Here is an 18,663-nt window from a genome sequence, read left to right on the forward strand (position 1 = left end):
TTTCTGTCATAACAAGACCAAACAGATGAACCTGAATGTCTGTGACTTTCAGGTTTGTGCATTGTTTTGCTCAGTCTTATTCTCTCAGTGAATTCCTGGTGCAGGGGAGGGCTCAAAAAACTCCCCCAAAGGAGTGGAAGAGCTTTTCCCTTACTGCACCATTCTTAACAAGTACAGGAAGTTTTCTGCTGATGCTTTATCAAGCCTTTCACATGTAAAAATCCAATTTAGCACTAATGTCCCCAGAACTGACTCCAGGAGTTTTGATATTTCTCTCATTATTTAAAAAGGTCACCTATCTGAGAAGTGCATGGCACCAGTTTCCACTACCAAATCTGCACTCAGCTGGGAGACAACCAATCCTGAATTGCAAAGTAAATATTTAATGCATAAATACTACCTTGGATACCATTTTTTCCCCCTGCAGTGTGAATGTACACAGTACACTTCAAATTTTCTCTAGGTAGACATGCCATTTCACAGGAAAATGTAAGGTTAATTTAACCAGGACAGAATGAAATATTGCATTTCCAAGTTATTCTAAGTGGGACACTGCTGAAGGAAGCTATTAATATCTCTTACAGCATGCACGCTCAAGGAAACATCTTGGATCAGCTCATTTCTCATAGGTACACTACACAGCTTTCAAAATGGTAGGATTTACTACTGTTCATCAGAAAGGAAAACACTCTGCTTTTAAGCTAGAGGCATTTTCTACTCTTTCAACATATTCACAAAAACAAACTTGACAACACTTACAGCCTTAGGTGGTAGAGAAGCACTACTGCCATGGAAGACTACCAAACAGGACGAGACGAGTTGCAAAGCCAGAGAGGCTTCAGCGAGTGAACAGAAGCAGCAGTAGAAGAACAGAAATCAGTTTCAGATGAATTCCATCAATGCTTTTTCTCAATTAACACATTAATACATAGTGAAATATACAGGTTACCTCGTTTGTGTCCATGTTTATAATGGTATTAGCTGAGATGCCAAGATTTTATTCTTAATTGTTATACTTCTTTCTTCATCATGCATTTTAATCATCTTAACTGCATGATCACTTTGAATGACAAAAAAAAGTCTTTATCAAATTAACAGGTCTCATTATTGTCACCATTTCCTTTTTCCCTTTACATCTAGTCCTATGTTTTAGAAAAGTAGCTCAGTACTGTATTTAAATTGTCACGGAAATAACATTCAGCATTTACAGCAATTAACTCATCATTACTTCGGATAACTACACTAATTGGGATGCTCTACAAACCTGCAACACTGCAGAATTAAAAATAAACATAACAAAGATACAATTTACAACTAATCTATACTTACAATTAAAGTTAGTTTCAAGATTTATTTCATTCTATTATTTTTTATTAGCTACAGCACACAGTAAATGGGGTGTACCACGTTCTGCTTTGCAAACACCTAGATTATCAAACATAATTACACAAATTAATTAGAAATGAGTACATACATTCATGTCTTTGTTTGTAACCAGAACATGTTAAACATGACTACATTAAGGAGCAGTTCCTAAAACTTACAAGATAGTATAACTGAGGGAAATACTAAAACTCCCTTACCACACAAGGCATAAATGTCACCCTGGCACAGAGAGGGTCACTACCACCTCAGTTCTCCTGATGTCCTGTTTTCAAGCTGCAGGCAGTGTTCAGGCCACTCTCCTACTCAACAGAGTAGCAATTCTGTGAGAACTCTTAACACCCAAGCACCATGGCAGAAATCAAGACCAGACTGAAATTTTCCCTGCACTGGGTCCTGTACCCTCTTTCCCACCTACTCTCAAGGGTTCTCTGATGCCTAAGAGCCTGAAGTCCCTTCAGTTCTGCTCACTGAATAGATATTCACATGTTTTCAAAGCTCAGTGCTTAAAAAAACCTAATTATCCAAAGGAACTTTACCTTTTGTAAAAAGTTGCTTCTAAACACTCTACGGGACTAAAAGTTATTAGACAAGGAAGGGCAGATTCAGTGACTGAACATGTCTTGGTTCCCTGGGAAATCAGACTAGGGATGACTCTCTAGAAAGCAAAGAAACAAAGTAATTTGAATGTTTTCCCTTAAAACCAAACAAAAAGAGTTTATTATTTGCTGAGACCAGATCTGTACCTGCTGCACTTCCCTAGCAGTGTCTATTCTGCAGTGATACTCTTACAGCATTTCAAGTGTGCATGAAGCTTGAGCCAGTAAGATGCACTTAGCAGTTCCATCGTGGCAAAATGAGGGATATTAACCATAAACGTTTTTAGAAATTTAATTGAATCTTCATAAAGAGCACCCACCAATACAGCTAATCTGGATCAGATACTCCTCACCAGTCTACCATATTGTCAAGAATCTGTAGTGTAAAACTCATCCAAGACCTATTCGAAGGTGCCTTACACTGTCTCTTTAGGACCTTTAAGTAAAAATAGTTCTCTGTCATCACAACCAACAAATATTCAAGGCCTAAGACACCTAAAGATGCTTTAGTTAAAACCAAACTACAGTCCAATCTCAACATGTCCCTCTTAAGAATTAGGGAATACCGTAAGACCAGAACAGCCCTACAAACTGCATAGCTATCATCTGTATCTCAGTAAGGATTTAGAGGACCTGAAAGAGTCATTTACAAAGCACAAGTCTAAGGTAAAGATACCTGACTTAGTCTATTACTCAAAATTAAAATAGTGACAGTTTAGATAAGCACACATGAAAACTCAATAGTATTTACATATTTCATGCTAATATATAATAACAAGCACAGGAGAGTACAATCACCTTTCCATGTTTGGCATGAAATAACACAAATTATTGCAAATATTGGCAAATTAAGTGTGATCAAATGGCTGCAAACATGTATCTAAAGTTCTGCCCTGTAAAAACAATCTTCATGCATACAGATATATTGGGTCTGACCCAAAACTCTTCAAAGCAAAATTAGTATTTTCAGTGGGCTTTGGAAACAGATCTTTTAATGAGAAAGATAAATATACATCCTTTTGGACAGCAGCACTTCGATATACCATAGGTTTAAAGACTCTTACTAAATTAAGCACAATGGTATCAAGTGTATTCACCCTAATGCTTTAACCATCTAAGTTAAATAAGCAGGTAAAAACTCATCTTATTCATACAAAAATAAGACTGTCTGGAACACACCAAAGGTTTCAATGATTGGTTTGTGAAATTACCCAAAGAACCATGACTGTTTTGGACCCCTCCTGGGCCACTTTCTCCTTAGACACATAGTTCTCACTATGCATTGCTAAAATGGAAATTTTCAAAGAAAACAGTGTATTTTCTCACTGCTGGCACTAAATATGACAAAGTGAGTGAAAAGATAAAGCAACAGACTATTAAAAAGTAGTTCAGGAGACCAAGTAAAATCCAGCACACTTCTGTCCCTGACTCACCACCTCCAAAAATGATTATCAGGATTAAAGGGAATTAAAGAGTGAGGATAAATTAGAAAGGACAACAAATTAAACAAAAAAATACATGATGTTTTGGTTTCATAGCCATAAAAAATTTAGAAATAAAATTGACAAGCAAACACATTAATAGCACCTTTCAAGCACTCTACTCAGCAAGTCTGTTTTCTATACATCTCCTGCATTGCTGTTGAACTCCAGCTATGCTTCTTTTATGTCACTTATGCTGCTCTGTAGTCATATAATTATCTTCAGTTTTATAAGCTATTGTAGATCATGAAACAAGTCAGTGCTTCTTTTGATGCCCTCACATTAGTCCCTTGTCACTGTTAAAAACTCTAAGTGATCCAGCAATGAGTTCTTCTGTTTTTTTCTTTGTTTTAATGCATAACAATTCTGCAGTCATACAACACCATCCTGGGATTGTTATTTCTCTGCTCTCCTATATTCAGTGTTACAGTAGGACTGGTACAGACCTTAGGATTTTTGTCTTTTTCTGCAAGTATCCTTTAAGCATTATCACACTGTCACAGCTCTGCAGATCCATGCAGGGCACTTTCACAAGTAGAAAGAAAATAATCTCTCTACATTTCCTTCCCTGTACTAAGCTCAACCAAAAAAATGCTTCTCTACTTCAAAAGGTTCATTTAACATATTGACAGACTGGTTACCAGCCTAAGGAAACAATAAATCTTAAAGAACTGATTCTTCACATTGCAGACTGTGACCCATCAAATCAAACTCTTTGGGACCTGGAAACATTTGTAAGTCTAAATTTGCCCAGGGAGGCTGTGGATGCTCCAACCCTGGCAGTGTTCAAAGTCAGGTTGGATGAAGCCTTGAGCAACCTGCTCTGGTGGGAGGTGTCCCTGCCCAGGGCAGGGAGATGGGACTAGATGATCTTTAAGGTCCATTCCAACCCCTTAACATTCTATGATTCTATGATTCTAAAAGCATGAATACTGAATTATTTCTTTGATTTAATTTTCATTTCTGAGCAATTTTTATAATGAAGGCCCATTTCACAATTGTGACAGAGAAAAACATGACAAGAAAACACATACCAGGTTAGCAACAAGTGTGTACTGCACTGAAAGAATAGGACCGTGTTTCACTATGAGGTATCCAGTTTCTTCAAAATGTTGGAAGACAACATATTGTTTGCAACTCATACTGACAAATACTTCCTCCTGTTCATTCTGATAATGAAACAAACCAGTAAATTTGGGGTTTACCATGAAAAATCAATTATATAGAAATGTGTTAGATCTTGAACATAAGCATTAGACTTCTGTATACTTTGTATAAAATTAAAGCAAAGAACCAATTTGGGGACAAAAAAAACCACGACCCACTGGATTTCACCACGACTTTGATAAAAAATGATCACAGTACATATTAAATCATTAGCGAGACACAATGCTGCCTGTTAGTTTTAAAATGCAGAGAATGAAACTCATTGCAGAGGCAAAAGAGGACCAATAATATAATTACAAGGCAGTGCCTGTGCAGCCCGAGTTAATGCCATGATTTGACATTGCAAGGCTATGCCTGCTCCCCCGAGCCCCACTGCAGACAGGGTTTGCTCTAATTGGTTCCAAAGCACAACCCACCAGCAGCAGCCTCCTCCAGCCCAGGAATGGTAATTTCCACACGACTGTAAATAGTGTTTGCAAACAATACAAACACGGTAATAAGAGGCTAGGTGGGTAATTAATGTGGTTACAAAGCAGCTTATTTGCATTTTTATTTCAAACTGCCTTCTTTAAAAAGCTGCTCAGATTTCTTTTTGCAAAAGGAGCCTTGGTTAAGGAATAGAGCAGTAATTACTCTCTTTAGGGGTTCTTTTATACATCCTTTAGGGAATTAGAATGAAAAGATAAGCAGAATTATAAAGGGAATCATGTAAAATATGAAATGCACTATAAACACTTAGTAGTGTATTTACCATAAGCTAAGCTTGTCTTCTTCATTAATGGAATATATTACAAGCTTATGTTACAATCAGATTAATTGTGAAGATGGTTTGAAAAAAAATTATAGCCAGACACTCTAATTCCTCCTCTCCCAGAACTGACAACCAGAAATCCAATGACAGCAGAATTCCCTTTATGTAAGAACACATCTACCTGGACCACAGTAAATAAGTTTTCAATGTCAACAACCTAAATTGTTTCAGAAAACAGATTCTGAGAGAGAAAGGTTCAGAAAAAGGCAAAACCCAAGTTACACTAAATACATACAGCATCAGAGAAAAACCAAACTTTGCACCCTGGAAGCTACACTCAAGTCAAAGTACAAAGCCTCCTTTTTTTTGAAGACAGACATCTCCAGACAGGTTGGTGAAATTGTTGAGCACACAGTGTCTCCTAGTGATGTTTAATTGAAGACTAAGCACAAAGTGCAGTTTTTAAAGGGGTTATTCCGAGGTCTGGTACTGTCTGGGGGTGTCTTAAATTTTTTTGTTAAAAAGCTCAAACTGCATTTAAGTAGTATTATTATAAAGCTTTAGGCATGGTAGGGATTTTGTGACTCACATTTCCAGATTAAGAACAGCAGGGCTGTGCTAAAGAAACAAATTACCAAAAAGATCACTTCAACATTTCTGTGTATAAAATTCTGCTGACTTGAGGAAAAAATTAAGGAATGGTAAGATACTGTGACTTCTTTCAAAATTACATTTTAGATTATTTTTTTTTTGGTATAGGTGTAACAGATATTGGAAGATTAATAGAATTATGAGAGCAAAAGTAATTTAGTCAACTCAAAAGACAACTTTGTCTTTCCTGGAGGAAATGATGGCAAATTGTTTTACTGTGCTAAAAACCTTGCAATCTCACAGCTATGAGAGTGTTCTGTTGGTTTCTATCAGTTGTCTACAACATTATGAATTCATACATTAGCACAAAATTCCAATGCAGCCTAGAAATCCAAAATTAAAGACAGAACATACGGTAAACCATACGTTCCCAGATCATTTATTCACCACCTCATTCAAGAATATTTTTTGGAACAAGATATATATATATCTTGTACAAGGCACATAACCGAAAAGAGATAAAGTGACCAAATCATTGCAAAAAAATTATTTTTATTTAATTTGTTTTCCCCAAAATGAAAAGTACTCTGGTTCTGTTCCTTCAATAGCTATTAAAACTGTGGCCATCCTGAAGGAAAGAACCTCTGCAGACTAAGTAATAGTAACCACTGTGACAAAAAATCAGAACTTGGCAGTTAAGCAGCGTCTTGTGGAATTCAGATATCTTAAAGTCTGTGCCTTTGCAGGATTTTATTTTCCTAAACAGTCCTCATGTGTTTCTTGCAGTAAGAAACACTTTCTCTTGCATCTTCACTTCTCCTAGTGATGGATGAAGTGGGCAGTGACAACTGTAGAAGCTCTTTCACGATCTGTTGTAGCTACAATGAACTGCAAGATCAGAAAGGCTTACGAAGACCAATGGACACCCTATCCAAAGGATTCCACACCCTTTTCCCTAGAATTCACACACAATCAATCTCTGCTTATCCATTCTTACTATGTATCATCATCTCTCTTAGGTACAAAGCTAATCTGTTGCTCCACTCTTTTCCTTCTCCCGTATCCAAATCTTTGTTATTAGTCGAAATCTTCCTGTTTGCATTGTCCCTGCACTTGCCTTGCCCCTGCACAGGGGCTGGGGCTCCTTCCCAGCTCCTCCATGCTCCTCACCATCACCAGGGAAGGACTCAGCCCTTCCCACCTCACCTCGCCCATCCCTTCCATCTTCCCCCCAGGTCCTTCTGCAGGGAGCAGCACCCACAGCAGGCAGTGCAGGCCTGTCCACAGCAGCAGAACACCTGCAGCACCTGCCTGGGTGCTGTGGAAGACAAGTCCTACCACACCATGGTGCACCCAGTGTGTCAAGAGACCTGCTTCCACCAGCACTGCATCCAGACTTTGACTCTACACACTGGCATCTTCTCACAGTGCCAAAACCAAGAGCCATTTGTGACCAAAATGCTCACCATGGGGATCTGAATCTCTGAGAGGTTTATTTTTCTCTTCCTAGCTCACAAGGTGTCAGGCACAAGTGCAGTGCTCACCTGGGGACTGCCCCAGCAGGCCTGGCCACATTCTGCACTGTGAAGCTTGTCCTCAACTTCATAGAGGAGCTGGAATCAGGGTGGGCAGAAAAGCAGGGACTGCCTGGATGTGCCTGATGCTGCAGCAGCTGGAGCTCAATACTTTCCCTTCCTTCTGTGGCAGACCACTCTCATGGGAGAGCAACCAAGTGGTTGGACTGTCAAACCAGAGGCAGATGTGCTGTGATGTCTCCAAGTGCAGTCAGGCAGTGTTGGGGCTCTCCCATGGCTCCATGGTGGTGGAGAGGAACAACCACTTCCAGCCTGGGCCAGACTGGATCTGAGATATCTTACAGCAACAACACAGGAGAAAAAGCCCTACCACTGGAAACCACTGCAGGACCAGCTGTGTGGTGACCCTCACTCATTGTCATTGTGCCTAACTGAGGCAATAGAGTTTTCTGTCTGTGTGCACTGGGAGATCCCACACTCATTTGCCAGTCATTCTCCTCTGCCTTTCTCAAGGGCACTGGTAGGGAACGGGACTGGGGTCTTGTCTTCTCCCACAGGGTTGGCAGACCTTCCCCAGACCTTTCTCCCTGCAGGCTGGCCTTGTCTGGCTGCCCAGGGCCATGGCCATGTGCTTCAGGCCATGCTGGCCCACAGGGGCTGTTGTCAGCATCACCCTGGAGCAACCCTTTGAAACCATGCGACGTTCACATGCTGGAGCTCCATCTGCACTTGCAGTCCCTGCCTTGGCCAGGATGCCCTGGCATGTCCTGGAGAGCAGGAGCACAGCCAGGCTGGTGGTGATGCCGCCACCAGACCTGGGCTATCTCAGCCACCCTGCTCCATCCTCCTTTCCCTGTCCTGGCCTAGTTGGGGGGTACAACAACAACCCACCAAGCTCAGGGCAGCTGTGCTGCCAGTTTTGGGGGATGCTGCCTGGCCTGGGGGAAGGTACCCAATTTGGGGGTGCATCTAGCGATTCTTTCCGGACTTGCAGGACTGTTGGCAGGTTTAAGCTGTGCCTCTGGGCTTCAGAGTGTTTGTGGGTTTGGAGGCTGCCGACAGGTTTTGGGGATGAGCCTGAGTCTGGGGGTTGCTGCCAATGCTGGGGGAAACCCCAGGGTTGGGTGGTGTTGCTGTGTGTGTCAGGTGCATGCTGTCAGGTGTGGGGTGCATCTGTGGGGTTTGTTCCTGGATTTGCGCAAAGGTACCAAGGTTATTTCAGGTTTGGGGGGTGCTGCTAGGTTGAAAGCTGTTAAAAGCAGCATCTGCTCCAGTGGAAACAAACCCTGGCCCTGCAGCAGCAGCAGCAGCCAGTGCATCCCATGAGGAGCTGGGCATGCTGCACTCTCCAGCTGGTTGCTTCATCATAATAAATAATAAAACTCTATCTTTAATACAGTAACAGTGAAGAGCTAACTAGAGATGAAGATGCAAGCACGAACAGTTCAGCTGTAGCCAGTATATCAATTCTCTAAGTAAATGGTATCAGTATTCAGAAGGATGCCCAACCCTGAAAGTTAGGGGCTTAACACATCTGCCATATAATTCAGGCTCTGTTTTACAGTGGTTTCATTACTAACCATAAAAACTGTAACAGTGGAACTGTATAAACAAACTGAACAGTGTTTTTACTGTAAAACATGAATGTAATATAAATATTTGCCTTTCCCTTTTCTCAGCATCTGTAATGAAATCAAATTCATGCCATATGTTTACAGTGTACAAAAAAAAACCTCAGCAATTCAGCCATGTAAATGTTGACTAAAGTATTCAATGTTTTTAACTTTATGTGGGGGATTTTTTAAGCACAAATTTCTTCACAAACCATTACAAAGCATCTTGCTCTTGTCAGTGGCCATTCACTGATCCACAGCTGTTTTTAGAGATGAATCTGGCAGAAGAACTTGAAGATCACAGATTTCTCACTGATAACAAGACCAATAGCTCTGAGAGGATGAGACATATCTCTGTGGATAGTTACTGTCCCAATACATGAGCCTGCAAACTCAAAGAAACTGCTGCCTTAGAACGTAGCAGAAAACTTCAAAATACAAAAGCAATTGCTTTCTTCCAGCTTCTTATATTAACAGAGTAGACTGTATTACATTTAGCTTTACTTAATGCTGTGTAGACATGCTACTACTGCTTACAAATTATGTCTTCTCAACAATCTGTAATGTAATACATCTGTATTTGGAAAACAGCTTGACAGCAAACATCAGTCTCTTAAGGTATCTCAGCTGAGCAGATTACTCACAGGAACTTATACAGTTCTTATACATTATGGCCAAAATCTGGTCATACTTTCACACTCATCTCCATGAGTTGCTACTAGCACCAGGACTGGTTAATCCTTATACTATTAATTCACCACTAGTAATATAAGGTTTGATTCCATTCTAATTAGACAATTTAAATATTCCTTCACATCAGAAAGATCTCTAGCATACAGTTAAAAATAATCTAAAAAGCCTTATACTCAGCAGGGACAATAATGCTTTAGTTGGAGTGCCTACAACTGCAACTGAGACGAGTTGACACAGATTTGGTTTTTTACTGCATTACCAGTTTGCTTAATACAAGCTACTGCCCCTTCCTGCAAGGCCTTTTCCCCACAGCAAGGTTTGATAACTACGTTTATCTTGATTCTTCAGTATGGGCACACCTCATGCACTGGAAAATGAAATAGATCTATATATTGCAGGCTTTTATAACTGTATATTACACTGTGATGGCATGTGAGCCAGTAATACATAGTTTTAGAATATCTTGCTTTGAAACAAGACCATTCTTTACTACAAAATAACAACAGACTACTAGAAGTAATATTCTCACAGACATGCATGTGCTTTCCTGGTAGGATATGCTGAAATACTTCCTATTTTGAAGAGATTACTTTTTAAGAGGCTTTTATTTAGCACTGCTTTGAAACTCTAATTCTGTACTAACAGACTGTGGCTTCACTCAGTATTTACTACATATCCAAAGCCATTTTCTATGCATTTTTCAGCTTTTCCCACAAATGAAAATCTGTCACCAACAATGATGAGACACTCTCCCGGAATCATGCCCTTAGCTAATTCAAAAAAAAATTTATTGTGTGGGTTCTCATGTAGTATGGAAATCCTGTATTAACAGTCTGACTGATGTACAGAAAAAGTTCCCAAAATTAACATCCAATAGATAGAAGAGGAAATTTTATCTTCTGTATCAAGATTAGCATCAAGAGACTAAGACAGCAGAATATTTTACAGAGCTATTCTGTATTACACAGGAATATATAGAAAATATATAGTACATGGGAAATCAGTCTTCCTTCCATCAGGGGAAACACACATAGTTCACACACGAAAACTGCTGCCCATGGTCTGTGTGAATGTGCCCAGTTTGCTTCTCATCTTCCTGTGCTTTACAAGATTACAACTGGAATACAAAGACTCACTTATCAGGTTTTAATTTCATTCAGTTACTTAATCAGCAAGAATATAAATCACTCCTTGGGTGAGGAATACTTCAGGGGAAAGGAATACAGCAAGGAGTCACGTTTGTTTTGTTGGTTTTCTTCACAGCTCTTCTCTTTTCTCTTGTCACATCTCTACCTTGTAAATTTCTACTTAAAAAGCAAACCCAAATTTTCTTTTTACAGTTTAATCTCATCTTTAATGTTGCTGTGGGCTTAATATTGAGGAAGAATTACAAAAGAAACGTTCTACTTTTTATGAAATATTAAACTTACAATTTATCTTTTAATATCCACTTCAAAGACTGTTTGACAGGAATAAATAAATGAGAGCTTCTTGGCAAGAAAAGCTGTGATTTATGAAACATTTTATTCATTCCTATTCCTAAGTATTTTCTTGAGAATATCACTAACATCTGGAGCTACGCAGTCCTATCCAAACATTCTGCTCATACTCAATTAGAAAATTATATCAATAATAATGTAAAATAAATTACCTAGCTTCTCTTCCTGGAGCATAGATTTCCATGTTTGTCAGAGCAACTATGTGTACAAACAGCACTGTAGTGTTTTTCATTAAGCCTCAAAGTCAATTAAGCTACGAATTGGAACGATCATTCCTCCTTTGCAAAGTATTGATATTTTTTTCTTGGCTGCTTTCAGGCCTTTTCACTACTCAAGGAGAGATTTATGTTTGACAATTTCTTTCTGATTAAAATGAATCATAACTCTAGAATTCTAATTTCCTCTTTCCCGAGCAAGAAATTATCAAACAGTTTTAAATTGATATTGAACGTCATCGTGCATGAACATTCATTTTCAAGATATCAAATGTAAAGCCAAACTGATCTCTCTCTTTATCTGCTGCTTTTACATACTTTCTCTTCCTTTCTCTGTCTACATATATGTATATAAAACATTAGATTGTACCAATATAACTAACCATATCTCTCCATAAAAATGATTCTTGACAGAAGAGTCACATTAAGACCAGTCACATTAAAAATGTCACAATGCTTTACACAAGGCAATTACCCTTTATTTGCAATATTAGCAAAATTCTGCTGTAGTTTAGAAAGAAAATAACTGGAATATTGCAGGTGGCGAACAAATATCAGTTATCACAGTAATTAGCAAGATTATATGGGTAATCCCTACTCAAACAGCTCAAACTCTCTATAAAATAGCTCTTCAAGCTTAAATTATTAAAAACAAAGTTTCCTAGATTTGTCTCAACAGCCAGTTAGGATCAGTTCAAATTTGCCTTTTAAACGTAATAGCAGCTAATCTAAAAAAAATCTGATTTTCTCCCATTATTCCACCTGCTGTTTAAATCTTAACAATTGGATTTTCCCAAGCCATTTAGCTGTCTCATTTTCTCTTTATAAACTTGATTTTCAGCTTTCACTAAAAGCAGATTGAAACAGCATTTTATGCCTAACAATTTACGTAGAAGTACAACAGGCCCAGAGCAGAGCTGTGTCTCTGCAGACACTCAGTCCATGGCAGACACAGATGACACAAACAGACCCACTAAGGGAACTTGGATTTTCCCAAGCCATTTAGCTGTCTCATTTTCTCTTTATAAACTTGATTTTCAGCTTTCACTAAAAGCAGATTGAAACAGCATTTTATGCCTAACAATTTACGTAGAAGTACAACAGGCCCAGAGCAGAGCTGTGTCTCTGCAGACACTCAGTCCATGGCAGACACAGATGACACAAACAGACCCACTAAGGGAACAAGCTCCATGGTGTTCCTAAGTAGTGTTATGTACACTGTACTTTATTTTTAAATGCTGCATTACACTAGGTTTGACTTGGGTTTGGTTTGGTTTGTTGAGGCTTGGCAGAAGTGGTGCTTGGATTTTTAAGAATTACGTTTTTTTCCCATGTATTTTTCAGGCTTTAGTTAATACAGATCATCAATCAGATAACTGTATCAACATTTGAAATACTAAGTGGTTTCATGACACCTCTTTAATATTTTTGTCTTGCAGAATATGCACAACTTTCTTTTGCATCAGACAATGAAGAATGAAAAATGAAATAATCCGTGTCCAACATTTAAACCTTGAGTACTAAAGGATACTGTCTCACAGAAAAGTCAGCATAGGATACACTTTGGTTTGAGTAATATACAAGTTTTTATAGAAATACCAATTTTATTACCAATGGAGTAGTAAAACTCCACACATGGCAAGTAAACACACTAGAACTCTACATGGCAATGATTTTTTTTTTTTTTTTCTTTTTGCTCTAAGAGCATATATTAAGCAAATTAGTAGAACATGTGGTTTGGACACTCAGTTGAAGAGTAGGAACACATTTACCAAATTTCCACCCTTCAAATTACAGTAGGAACAAGCTATTTACACTGCAACTCAGAGATTTAATCTCAGAGATTTACAAGAACTCATAAAACAAGTAAGTATCATTATTGCTACCTGAGCAACATGAACATGAGGTTTCGTAACACTGGATCCAAGTCAGCTCTATTTTTTTAAAACTGATCCCAAATTGAAAAGTAAATCAATTTCTTTTCAATACTTTTGCTCTCCTTAGGAACAAAGAAGACAAAATACTGTGGATGCTTTGAAGTTCTTTACAGCACAACAGTTGCAGCTACATATAGAGAATTCATCTGAACCACACGCAGAGGTTGCTGACATTTTTTTTAAGCCCTTTAATTTTAGGAAAGAATTTTCAATTAACAACTTCCTGCTCTGTAGTTACACCTATAAGCTAAAAATTAATATTTTACATCAATATTTTAATATTAGAAGCAAATCAATCAAATTAATCCTTGTCTCTCTCTTTTCAGTAACTGACTTTGGGGCAGGTTTTTATGTTTGTTTTCCTCAAGACTGCTTACAATTTGATGTAAATTTTAAGCATCTTGTAATTCATCAACTAATTCTCTCCTGGTTACACACTCCAAGTAATTAAAGTTCAGTAATAACTTATTCTTTCTGCTCCAGCACCTGCATTTCATTTGTTTATTTTCCCAGAGTCATAAATCTGAGGGACTGTCAAAGTGCCATAATATTAGTGCAATAATCAAAGTTAATTAGTCCCTCTCAATAAACAACAACAAAGCTATTACAAAGATGCATTGAAGGTTTTCCAGCTTCCCACGTTACAGATGAGACTCCTTTTCTGAACAATTAGAATTTGAAAACTGCTAGTAAATAAACACAGAGTTTCTGAAGTAATTCGACCTTCAGTGATCTTCATTCAATTAACGATTCATTAACTTTTGGTGAGATAATAGAGACAGTAACCCAAGTATTCCTGAACTCCCATTGCCTTCAAAGTGCTCAGAGATATGGCAAGAATTAAGGGGGTAAAGGGATATTTTTCAAATAAAAGGTACTCAAGTACTGCCTTATTTTGGTTACATAAACCCAACTATACAGCCAAATTCAGATGGACTGGAGGTATTAAATTCAAACAACAGAGTATCACCAAATGCACTTCTAGTGAAAGAGAATAGACAAATGAACAAGTGAACAGAAGCAACACACACTATGTCTGCCTCTGTTGGAATCCTCTCGGAATTTCATGCTATTGAAACAAAAACCAAAATGACAGCTTTAATGGGAAGCATTGAAGCAACTAGGAGGATATTTTTCTCCTTCCAATCCTTTACTGTAGATCATCAATATCATCTGGGCAAGAGAAACAGGCATGTTTTTACACAAAACTTGTGGTTACAAAAATTAGCAATATTACAAGCATCACTTCTTTGGAAATACTTGCAAATAAGCACTGTTTGCTTTGCAATAATAAATATTCTAATTATCTGTAGTCTACTTGTGTGCAAATATTAATTCCACTGAGTGCTCTCCCATATCATCTGGGAGCAGCTGAAATACTTGGAGAGCTTGGGAAATAAAGTTCAAACACTCATCACTAATTTTTGCTGGAAAGCAATAAAAATCCAATAATCTGATCCTGTGGTTTCTTACACAGATAAACTGTGTAGGACCATGCCACCAGATTATTTCCTGGAAGTCAGCAGTCCCACCAACCTCAGACAAAAGTAACCTGCAATCCTTACTAGCAGGTAAATGATTAGGGGAGGAAATAATTAAGAACACTGGATATATTTTAATAAGGGCCTCACAACATCATTAAAAAAGGGGGGGATGAGGGAATGGAGGAGCAACAAGAGAATAGATGGGACAGAAGAGGTTGTATGACAAAATGGAAGAAAAATGGAAGAAAATGGGAAGAACCGAGAAGGAAAAAAACCATTGAGACAATGTGGCAGCAGAGCCTGGGCCTGGGGGACTAGGTCAGAAAAGGAGGGAAATAGTCTTGGGTTTGAAAAGTGTAAGAATGACCCTCTGAAATCTCTCAGAGCAGAAAAACTATGGGCAAAACAGCCTCTGTCTCTAGTATCCAACTGGTTATCTTCTCTTTCAGTTAGTTATAAACTTTGGTTCTGGAAATGTCCTTTCCCATGAAACATGCCTCTGGTTCTTTCAAACATTTTTGGCCTTACAAAGCATTCATCAGTAACATGGATAACAGCACATCAAGCCTTACACTCCAACACACTCATAGAAAACAAAAAATCTCTATTACCAATGTACCAGTGACTGAACAGGATCTTAGAAAATAAGACAAATGCCTTTTTACTTAGATTCTCACACGGCAATGCCACATCTATTGAACTGCTTGTACTGCACAAAAGACTTCATGTCTTGCAAAACACAGCTTAGTGTTGGACACTATGTACATCCACTTACCCATTCCCCAAGGATGCGTTGCACAGCGTCATTGCCTCTCGATGGATTTCTGCAGGCCAGGATAACACATGCCCCATGCAGTGCAAGAGACTTGGCAGTTTCAAAACCTAGGATAAAACATTTTCCTAGTCAGAAATAGATCCCAGCAACAAACCAGAGCTATAGAATTCTAGCTCAAAAGATGAGCCACTCACTTAAGTACATCAAGGCTACTTGCAGTCTGATTACTTGTCTGAAAGTCACCTGGACTCAGCTTTTAAGAACACATATAAATAACAAAAAAAAGACACCTCAATTTGAGCAGGTCCTTGAGGCAATGATTGTATATATTTTGTGCAAAACAGACTTGGAATCTTCAAAAAACAGATTCAATTTCTCAACCTCAGTGTCTTAAGCTGTTAGAAGAGCAGGATTATCATAGAATCATGAATCATAGAATGGTTTGGGGCTGGAATGGGAACATAAAGATCACCTTGTTCCAATCCCCCTGCCATGGGCAGGGACACCTTCCACTAGACCAGGTTGCTCTGAGCCCTGTACTTTTTTGACTATGAAGAATGAGCCATATGACAAGACTGCAAAACTACTATGCCTGGCAACTTCACACTGAAAGTGATAAAGAGTATTCTAAAAATGAGCTCAGGGCTCTTTAGATGCACAGTTAGCCTTTGAGTCATCAATGTGAGGACCACCTGTGGCAGGGGAAACATCCAATGGGATGCATGAGGGAATCAGAATCAAAATCACATGGCGATAACAACTCCTTTTTCCAATGCAAACACCACCCAAACTGTAAGACACTGCTGCACAAAACCAGGAACCACAGAACTATCAAAGTGGTAAACCATTTCCAGAAGAGGGCTGTCAAGCCCATTCTCAGAAACTGTAATTCTGCCTAGGGACATCTGTAATCTACATGTATGTTTTAGTACCCACACCTGAAAATCTGTGCTAAAATCTTCCTTAAATTATCTGTGTAAAATCAACTCATTTTTTGTCCCATTATCAGCTGATATACAGAGAAACATTTTCTTCATTACAAATAAGCAATCATATACCGTGCAGCTTCGTTATATTGGTCATAGTGTCATAGGGATAAACAGGTCACTGGATGTACCAGGTGATATAGAAAAAGAATAATCCATGAAAAGCTCCCTCTTTCACAAAACTCACTCATAGGACTGAATCTGCAAGCACATTCTTTCTAAATCTGAAACCATTGGACAGGCAGCTCACACTTTGCTGTAATTAAAGTGCAGCCTGAACCTATATCCCCAGGTTCTTCCCTTTCATCCATAGAACAAAGTTTCACAGCGAATTTCTAAACAACTGTACACACCCTTTTAGTGCAATACTGTTAATGATTTCTTCCTCATTGTGAACCTGGACATTTCATTTCTCCTTTTGAAAAAGAGCCTTCAAATTTCAGATCAATTTCATTTTGTTAATTTAGGACTGGACTGCACTTTATAGTGACGAGTTCAAATTCTCAAACTGTCCACCAAGAGCTACAACTCTTTCCATGTGACATCACCTGCAAGTTTCGTAAGCTTTTGGCTTTGCTGTCCAATTCTCTGTTGCATAGAAGTTGGTCCAAAGTAAACTTTTAATTGGAAACAAGTCTGTGAAAATTTATACCAGGAGATGATGAGGTCTGGGGAAAGCAAAATGTCCATGAAGTGCAGAGAACTGAGCCAGAAAGTGGGTTTCTCTCAGGAGTGAGCTATTCTGTATTTGTGGGGTACTCAATGGTATCACTGTCCATCTCCACAGAGAGCTGTGACAATGACCATCTAGCTGAAAGAGGCACAATGTAGCTTAATGACTTCAATTAGCCAAGCTTAAACTAGAAAATGATGAATCAAACTGCCTGACAGTTTGGGTATGTGAAGAAGTCAAAAGAGAAGAGCTATTTGTTTTAGCTTTATGACATTTAATGCATGTTCATGATTTCACCTTAAAAATTGTTTACCAAAAAGCCTATTAAGACAGGCTGATCTCACTTCCAAAACACCCTGAAGCAACAAAATCCAGTTACAGCACAAGACATAACTTACATTATAGAAACAACAGACACCAAGATGAATTTATAATACTTTCTGCAATTACATACTTACAGTATTTAAGTCCAAGCAATTTTCTTGTATCTCTTTTAAAGCCATTCACTGCACCAAGCAACTTTAATTACCTGGGTAATTCATTGCATGCACATGAACTCAGGCACAGCGTATGCAAACATTTCTCCTGTTCCTAATTCCACTTTAAGCATATTTAACTAGAATTTTTCATGTAACTAATACAAAACATGTTGTACCAGAGTATGGTTAGCTAGCTGTTATGCTTCTTGTTTTGCATGAAAACACACTTATTTTGACTAGCTCACTATATTATTAAAAATAAGTTGGAATGCCTGGGAATAGTTTATCTACTGTTAAACAAAGACCCAGAGCTGATAACCAGGTTAATTAGCTAAGCATGATGATGTTTTGCTAACTCTACCCCATGTCACACTGTGCAAAATAATAAACTCCATGCCATTCTCTGCTGTAGTTAATAACTTGATTCTCACATAAACTAAGTTACATGCTGTGAATTGAGTTTATTTTAATACCATCTTGACTTTTCCCTGCAATCTTGGAGATGAGTGGTAAGCACTTCTCTTTAGGATGTATTTGCTCTTTTCTGAGCTTCCAAAGAATTATTTTTCACCCTTAGACAGACATGTTCTGGATCTTTCCATGAAATCATGTGCTAAAAATAACCTCCATTCAAATCCAGCCACAGGTCTAAGTGCTGATGTGTCTCCCCATCAGTCTCATTTTAAACTACTAATTCACAAACACTATTGCACTGTATTTAGGACAGCTGGATATATGCAAAAGGAGAAAAACAAACTCAGGTTTCCCAAACCACAGAAAGGCTTCCATTCAACTACTGAAT

The 18,663-nt window shown here is 38.4% G+C and overlaps 1 protein-coding gene across 1 annotated transcript in view; it reads right to left on the reverse strand.

The window, feature by feature from the left end:
* The window catches only part of LOC103803904 (WW domain-containing oxidoreductase-like), a gene marked incomplete at its 3' end in the record, with an annotated part of 105,022 nt that extends 88,216 nt beyond the window's left edge, over positions 1 to 16,806 (reverse strand). The window contains exons 1-2 of the mRNA XM_009076484.1: positions 16,782 to 16,806; positions 15,724 to 15,830 (exon numbers count right to left, since the gene is read on the reverse strand). Coding sequence (XP_009074732.1) covers positions 15,724 to 15,830; positions 16,782 to 16,806 — 132 coding nt within the window. The remainder of the gene's footprint in view (positions 1 to 15,723; positions 15,831 to 16,781) is intronic.
* Between the last annotated feature and the right edge of the window lie 1,857 nt (positions 16,807 to 18,663).

The sequence above is a fragment of the Acanthisitta chloris genome, unplaced genomic scaffold (genome assembly GCF_000695815.1).
Source record: "Acanthisitta chloris isolate BGI_N310 unplaced genomic scaffold, ASM69581v1 scaffold13016, whole genome shotgun sequence".
NCBI classification, from domain to species: domain Eukaryota; kingdom Metazoa; phylum Chordata; class Aves; order Passeriformes; family Acanthisittidae; genus Acanthisitta; species Acanthisitta chloris.